This window comes from Lolium rigidum, chromosome 6, assembly GCF_022539505.1.
Source record: "Lolium rigidum isolate FL_2022 chromosome 6, APGP_CSIRO_Lrig_0.1, whole genome shotgun sequence".
Taxonomy (NCBI): Eukaryota; Viridiplantae; Streptophyta; class Magnoliopsida; order Poales; family Poaceae; genus Lolium; species Lolium rigidum.
In genome coordinates, this window is record NC_061513.1 from 217,950,867 (window position 1) to 217,959,211 (window position 8,345).

Sequence of the window (8,345 nt, forward strand, 5' to 3'; positions counted from 1 at the left end):
CGGGAGAAATTGAACTCTAGACCTTCATCTATGGAGAAATAGCACCACATAATACCGGATGCCACTTGGACTCACAATTCTCAATGTTTTGTGATTACATATTGAAATATACTCCATACATGCCTTTATGGTCATTTTTCCCGAAACTTGCTTAAATTTTAGCTAAAACTAATGGTTTTTTGTCGCTATCAAACAAGACGAACCGGTGGTCCAACCAGCAAACCAAAACCACTCTCACAGGTTCGATCACCGGTCCGGTTTTTTAACTATGCTTGTACTATGTACCGACGGCTTTGACTAATACTCCGTACAAGTTTCCCAACCCTTTCGGGGTCTCTCCCGTTCAAAAAGAAAAGAAAAAAAAGCCATATGGTTGAGACAGTCGATGTATGATGGCGTCTAGGCATGCGTGGATGTAGGACACCATCAATTCCTCCTCCGTTTCTTCTTCTTTTCCCCCTTCTTTTTTTCTTTTTGCCGCTGGAGGCCATCTCGTCTGCGAGGGTTTTATGTTTCCCACATAAATTTGGCCCCTTTTTCTATCAAGTTGTGACAGGCCAAAGTATGATTTTCTTACAAATGGGGCTAGCTGCTAATATATTGTAACAACTATCACAAAAATTAACAACATGCGACTATAAAACATACACGCCCTATAACCCTTTGCATCATCTCCAGAGACATAACAGCAAATAGATATATATAGCTGCTTAATGGTTCAGTGACCAACTAGATTTCACAACACACGCCATGGCAACCTAGAGCGAACTGCTTGATAAACAACAAATCCAAATGCACGTCATCATAAAATGATGTCTAGAACAGGACAGGTATGATAAAACTTTCGCACCATTTCAGACTCAGACGGCTCACAAAAATGTTAGCACCACCTGCTAACGTGTACATGTATGAATCATAGATAAACTGATGTATTATAACAGATGGCTTTCAATCTTCTGATGGAACGCCTGCAGCCTAGGGGGTTACCAGGATACAACCAACACTCCTGACAGATTAGGGTTACCAGGCTAGAAGCCATGTCAAAAATAAAGAGGCGGGTAGATTTGGTCTGCTAACATATATGTTACAGCTGCTGGAGCTACACTCATCACAGATACAACGAGTTGGCAAACATGATACCCCGGCGTAGGCTCTCGCTTGCCAATCCGAACTTGTTCTCAAGGTTCACCTCCCCAACAGCTTCAGCAGCAGCTTTTAGCTGGAAACAGAATCACACAGTCAGTTGGTTCGAAAAGGAAAACAAGGCGGAGTTTGATTTTGACAACTATTTACAGACACTGGAACAGGCAAAGGAAGTGGTGGGCATGCATAAAAGGGCGTAGAATAGAGTGGATGTCAATCACAATTCATATATACGGAGATAATAAAGGAGGAGGAAACGTTTTTACATATCAAACTACATTTCCTCGTAACAGCAGGGACTTAAGTCACCATTACATGTGAATAAATACCACTTATTTACTTTGCCAAGCAAGTTGTGTCATCACGCAGTAAAACAATTGAAGTTGGTTAAACTATTCTTGAGTGCACCGAGTCACGAAATGATTCCAGCTAGACTCTCAACTTGCACTTAATATTTTGTCATGCCACAATGAGAGTAAATAATGTTGATTTGAAACTTTAATGGACATTTTCCATAGAAGCCAAACAGGATGATCAAAGGCAGACAATTTTGTATCCAAAAGCAAAATGAGCCAAATGGGATAATCAAAGGAAGATAAATTCGTATTCAAAAGCACAATGTAATCAAAGGCAAACGTTCTGATTGTCCAAGTGATTTAGGTACTAATGGCGGGAAGCAACAGGTGGAATATGGTGCAATTCAGGGAGCTGGGTACAGTTGGTCTACCTGATTCAGAAATTCATCCAACCTCCTAACTAGCCGTATGATGCTTCCTTCAAAAATGTCAGTCATTTCTATGACCTCTCCAAAGGTGGAGCCCTGTGTGGAAAAAATAATCACAAATCAACATATGGGTAATGAAATTGCATCTGATGGGAAGATTATACATAATAAGATCAAATGTCACAATTGGAAATAAGATATTCCCCATCAAACCAGGGGAAAAGAGATCTCTATCATGAACTGCATAGGCTGACCAACCTTTGACCAGGAGTATATGACATCCATCAGGTAGGGTTTACAAGTTGATTCAACGTATTCCTCCACATTTACATCCAATTTGCATTCCCGTTGTACCTAAAACAAGAACAAGACATCAGAGAACCCAATCAAGTATAGAGACTGAGAAGATGGCAAAACAGTGTGATTGATACAAGTATGCACCTCAGCTATTTTTCTTGCAGCCTCTTGGAGTTGTGTCATTGGCTTAGAAAGCTCATTTCTCAGGCGTATTTGCTCACTAGACTTCTCACACGGTACAAAACAGCTAACCACGGAAGCAACTTGATGATGATCCAGGTCATTAAATGTACCTAGTCGCATAGACAAATTAATGCAGCACTGAATATAAACTTAACAAAAAAATCGTAAGACATAATAATCATATTAAAAAGGTACCATTAAACATAAGTTCAGTGATAAGCAGCTCATCCCCAGTGTCAATTAAGCAGGCAGCACGTCCCTTTAACTGGAGAACACCATCCGCATCAATGTGACCCAGCATTTTTAGAACGCGAGACCGGTTCTTTAGTTCATCTCTAAATTTTTGTAGCTGAATGGAGGAGAATGTAAGAACACATTCAAGCTGTTTAAAGAGGATCAAGTACACAAAATTCAACCAACCTGTGAATCCCGCATCTTTGACTTTAGTTGTTGAATTTCATGATTCAGTTCAGCTTTTTTTTGGTACCATGACAGTTGCTGGTCACTTTGATCAGACTAAGACACAAAATAGCATTAAAAAGTGGGTCTGAGTAAAAAAGGCACTGGAGATTTCTTAATTGAAAGGTACAAGGCAATACCTTATGTAGTGGGTGAGAATCTAGTTTCTGCTCGAGAACCTCAAGTTTATGAACCACGTCAACTAAATCAGGTTCTTCAATACCCATGTCCTATTAATTATACCAGATAATATCAGATTCTCAAAATGTAGAAAATGACAGAAGGATTCAGAAAGATTGCTTAAGGATCCCAGATGATATATTTAGGAAATGATGCTCCAAGGAAGAAATGCTAACATAAGGTAGATCAAGAGAGAACATTGAGTTTTGCAAACATGTGATATAATAAATAAACAGGTGAAGATCATATCAGTATTTCAGCTATAGCATTTGTTTTCTCTGCCTGTGTATCATGATGGATGATGTATTTGTTGAAGTGTATAAGTGGATTGCCTAGCCCTTTTCATCAGATCGGTCTTTTGAAATAGTTGGTTAGTGCATGAAGCTTGACAGTATTGAGGAAAAACAGATATGCCATATCTCATCTGAAGAGCTGGCTCAGGTACATCTAAATCCTGACGAGATATATTTGAGTTCTCATATTTTCAATTTTCAGTCTCAGTAAACGAAAATGATACATGCAAAACTAAAACAGGTTATAAAAAGACATTATGTAAGAAGAAGAAAATGATGTCTGCCATGCAAATTTAACATCAGCTTAAAAAGAGTCATCGTGTAAGAATGTTCACCGTAATTGGATGTAGCTTTGGAAGCCCTTGGGGGTAACGCTTTCCTAGTTCTTGAACTGCAGAAAGTATGTTTTGTCTTGCTTCAGGTGGTCGTAGATCAGATGGAATGTTGATTCTAACGCTGCTTAGACCAGATACTAAAGGTAATGGTACAGGCACCTGCAAAAACCTCAACATTAGTCAAAAGTAATTTGTGACCATCATAAAATGACAGTCCAGCGAACTGAAGATATGCCACCAAAATAAAACCCTTTGTCACAAGCTTCAACTCACCACATGCATCTCTCCCTTCTCCCCAGCGCGAGGTGGGCATGGCTTTGAACGTGATCCATTCTCATTCGAACTAGAAGAACAATGAAGCAAGGTATCCACTATATAGTTATTACCACGAGATGCACTTAATGCAGGGGGAAGAGTAGTAGATGTTGCAGGTTTCTTCACAACATTTACAACAACACCCCATCCCCAATCTGTTGAACCATCCCTCACCTTAACCTGCCATGATGCAAATTGCTCAGTACAAGGGAATTTGTGTAAATTTTACAAAACCCATATCATAAATCATTACAAAGCAACATTTAATATTAAAAAAATGGTGAACAGAAGTAGATACGGTATTCTTGCTGTAGTGCTGTTTCTTAACAGTCAAATACAAGAGTTATAACTGATGAAGATGTACATCTCATCCTCAAGCAAGAACAGACCCGATGAGAAATGGAGTTACATACCAGCCTTCCAGGAACCAAATATAACAAAGCTCTTTCTGGTCTTATCATCTCAGACATGATTTTCTTCTCAAGTTCAGATATATCAAGCACTAATTTGTGATATTCAGCAAGATCATTCTGTACAGGGAGAAGTGTTAAGACTGTTAATCAAACAGAAGAACAATAATGTATACTGCAATCAAAATAGCATACCTCTCCAGAGGAGTCCAGCAGGCTAGCTTCATTTTCCAACCTTGTAATCTTTTGAACCACTTCAGGTAATGCCTGAAAAGCAAGGGAAGCTAATCTGTTACATTCCCAGCGACATGTTAGGAGAGGCATCTACATAAGGTCCTGAAACAAACCTTTTCATACTGAAACTGGTGGAAAGAATTCCGGATGACATGTTCAGCAGTAAATTGGCCCTCAGCACGACTCAGTAAATTCAGAATAGTGTAGTAGCTCAGTCGGAAAGTACTGATGAGAGGTGCTGGTTTACCTAACACCATGTCCTTGATAACACTCATTTCCATCTGCAAAATTAACTCATGTTAAGACCAATTATTACAAGTCAAACTAAAGGAAGCACTTGAGTACAAAACAAACACTTATAGTGTATCTAAGTTGCAAGAATCATGGCTTACAAAATAAGTCTTTACAATTCAAGCATGAATATGGAACAAAGTAAAAGTCTTGGATGACAGTCTCAATGGCATAAAATGAATGTTGACACACCTACCCAGTGCTGAAAGCTCCCACACACTGTGGGGTCTGGGGAAGGGTATTTCTAGGCAGCCATTCCCTTGATTTTTATTGTGCAAGGAGGCTGATTCGAACAAATTAAATTTGCATAACTATTGAGAAGCAAAGTTAAGCATGACTATGGAAAGATATCTCTTGGGAGAACTTCAACAGAGCAAAATGAATGGATGCATTTGATCAAATTATTAAATTTATTTTAAAAGTGTCCACTAGGTTTCTTGTCAACAACAAGAAACCGAACCTCCTTGCATGATCGGCGTGCTCTTAAAATTTATTAAGAAAAAAAAGCTAGTTGCAAGGTAAGACTGCAGAGCCTTACCTTCTCATCTATCATTATAACACAAATGCCACGTTCATCCTTGCCACGGCGACCAGCTCTTCCACTCATCTACAAATGAATACAAATTCACAGTAAGAAGGGCCTGTACATTCTATTTCACCTACTAAACCTATATGCCTGACTTCACATCATATCAGATTTACCTGTATATATTCTCCAGAACCAATATAACGGTTACTATCACCATCCCATTTTTTGACAGATGTGAAGACAACTGTTTTTGCAGGCATGTTCAGCCCCATGGCAAACTGGGAAAAACAATCATGTATTAATGAAATGCTGCTCCTACTGAGTGTAAGATGCATACTCGATAGTATAAAACAATAGTTCTCTGCCAACTAAAAGTCCCTTTGAGATGTATGCAACATGTAAAGGGACAAAAAAGTTTAAGATCAAGCAGGATGATCAGGTCAAAGGGCACACCGTCTCTGTAGCAAAGAGAGCTTTCACAAGACCTTCTTGGAAGAGCAATTCAACCAGCTCCTTAATTATTGGAAGCAACCCAGAATGGTGTACTGCAATACCTCGTTTAAGAAGAGGCAACATCAACTCTATAGCAGGTAAACCTCTATCTTCCTCGCTCAAACAGAGAATAGCACTACGGAAAACCTGATCGATGTTATCCTTTTCTTCTTCAGTGTTGAAATCAAGTTTTGACATTGACATCGCATGATGCTCACATTCTCTTCTACTAAAGCTGAAAATTATGACTGGTTGAAACTTGCGCTCCATAATCATCTGCATATTAGCATTAATCAAAATTAAGCGAGATATGACAGAAATAAATTAAGCCTATGTATACAAAAACATCAGCAAATAAAACATCCACAAGTGAGACGGACTAGTTTTCTAACCTAGTAGGAGGTAAATTTACAAACTGCATGCACCTTGAAGAAAGCATAAACCATCTAGTGTTTGTAAATTTAGGAAGTACAATAAGGCCAGAATTCATGTCGCCCTACCTTGACAATTCTGTATATGTCAGAAGTTCCAGAAGCATTTCCACCTTTGGCTATTCGACCACTGGCTTTAGGTCCACCACCCTTCCTCCCATCTTGCTGACTAGGTTGCTTTGCAAATGTGTCTTGAAGCTTTAGAAAATTATCCTCCCTGAACTGACCATTTTCATCCACTACGAGGTAGAGACCAGACCCACCTATTGGGAAGACATAGTGCTGTAACGGTGTGGGCCTGAAGTCTGTGTACACCACGTGACAAGGCTGCTTGTGCAGGTTGCATATCCACTCAGCAAACTCGGTTGCATTGGACATGGTAGCAGACAGGAAGACCATCTTGATGGCAGGGGGGAGGAAGACAATACTCTCTTCCCACACAACGCCTCTCTCCCGATCCTTCATGTAGTGGATCTCATCAAATATAACCCAACCAACCTCCTTGATCACCTCGGAGCCCCTATAAAGCATGGCCCTGAGGATCTCCGTGGTCATGACCAGGCAAGTGGCATTTGGCTGAAGCGTGACATCGCCAGTCATCAACCCAACATCAGAAAACTCCTGGCTAAGCTCCCTGTACTTCTGATTGCTGAGAGCCTTCAGCGGGGAGGTGTATATGACCCTCTGCTTGTCCCTGAACGACATTGCAATCGCGTACTCAGCAATGGCTGTTTTCCCCGCAGAGGTGTGAGCCGAGACCAAGATAGATTCGTTGCGCTCCAAGCACGCGATGGATACGCTCTGGAAGGGGTCGAGCTGAAACGGGTATGTCTTGGCCATCTCCCCGTTGAACACGGGATTTGAAAGGGTCCCATTTACAGCCTCGTCCTTGTCCAAGTCGTAGCCGTTCGGGACGGCGACTTCATGGATGCACGACCGGGCGAGGTTCGGACGCTTGGCAGCCGAGCCAGGCTGGGGCGGCTGCTGCCCATCCGGAACAGCAGCAGTGGAATTGTCTTGTGAATCCAGCTCGGCTGATTTCCGCTTGCTGCTATTCTCCACCTCTTCCATATTTCTTCGATACGACGACCTGCATGTCACATCAGAAACATGAGCCAACTGCAGCAGGAACATTACTTGTATCCCTAGGGTAAAACAAAACATTATATGCAGACAGGAACAGATAGGAGCAGCAGCGCTAGACTAGAACTGCTACATCGAGAATGGTGTGGGCTTGGCAAATAATGGCCACCTTGCAAGATTCCAGTACCACAGTACCAGTAAAGGCGAGACTAGTTTAAAACCCTAAACCACCACGGTACCAAAAGGAGATTACCATTCCCCGAGCTTCCACATCACGGAACCAGCTCTTTATTAAAAACTTGCAGAAATTACCGGAACACACGGACTGGGAACACAAAATCGATATGAATCGGTTCCAGCAAGCTACGCTAAGCAGGGGCGGGCACAGCGTGGGGCATGGGTTCAACTATTAAACCCTGAAACCTTGGGGGAAATAAAATGCTACTACTATCACTCCACCATACGGCAAGAATAACCCGCAAGATACTGGGGCGGATTCGTCCCAGGACGAGGAATTCCATTAGATTGCTCTCGCGGCGAAGGAACGAACGGAGGAGAACTCATAAAAGGAAGCGAGCAGGTTAGGGCTTGTCACCAGCGGAAGAAGGGGGCCAACCCAAGCCGGGGGTTGCGGGAGAAGACGAAGAGTGGCTTCGCGGGGATGAGCTCCGGCTCCGGCGGCGGCGGCGGCGGCGGCGACCCCTCGGCCCTGGCTTCTCTGCTTCTGGCGTTCGAGCCCTTGGCTGAGGGGTGCCTGAAACCTATTTTGCTTTGTTTAGCAAGCTGAGACCGATTTGCCAAATCTGCGATAGTTTCGGGCCGGAAAGTGTCGGCCCAAACCAAAACGATCCAGTCCAGACCAAACTCCCCCGTCTCTGGGTCTCTAGACGTGAGCTCTCCAATAAAACAAAAACAGTGGCAGTGTAACACACACACAAAAAAGTGA

At 42.0% G+C, this 8,345-nt stretch overlaps 1 protein-coding gene across 1 annotated transcript; it reads right to left on the bottom strand.

Moving 5' to 3' along the window:
- Positions 1-874: 874 nt before the first annotated feature.
- LOC124660873 (DExH-box ATP-dependent RNA helicase DExH10-like) lies at positions 875-8,109 on the bottom strand. Its single transcript, XM_047198713.1, has 17 exons — positions 7,995-8,109; positions 6,386-7,406; positions 5,847-6,161; positions 5,567-5,671; positions 5,403-5,471; positions 4,687-4,854; positions 4,535-4,606; positions 4,343-4,459; positions 3,888-4,109; positions 3,615-3,773; positions 2,947-3,036; positions 2,768-2,863; positions 2,543-2,696; positions 2,309-2,457; positions 2,126-2,221; positions 1,871-1,963; positions 875-1,219 (listed from the first exon to the last, which is right to left on the bottom strand). Exons 2-17 carry the CDS (start codon positions 7,385-7,387, stop codon positions 1,109-1,111), a joined length of 3,018 nt encoding a protein of 1,005 aa, XP_047054669.1. The 5' UTR covers positions 7,388-7,406; positions 7,995-8,109; the 3' UTR covers positions 875-1,108.
- Between the last annotated feature and the right edge of the window lie 236 nt (positions 8,110-8,345).

What these genes read in the sequence shown, in the direction of transcription:
- LOC124660873 (XM_047198713.1), bottom strand. Translation starts at nt 7,387, where the DNA reads ATGGAAGAGGTGGAGAATAGCAGCAAGCGGAAATCAGCCGAGCTGGAT. An exon ending in TGCTGGACTCCTCTGGAGAG is followed by an intron (nt 4,460 to 4,534) that starts GTATGCTATTTT and finishes CTCCCTGTACAG; the next exon opens with AATGATCTTGCTGAATATCA. An exon ending in CACTGAACTTATGTTTAATG is followed by an intron (nt 2,458 to 2,542) that starts GTACCTTTTTAA and finishes CTATGCGACTAG; the next exon opens with GTACATTTAATGACCTGGAT.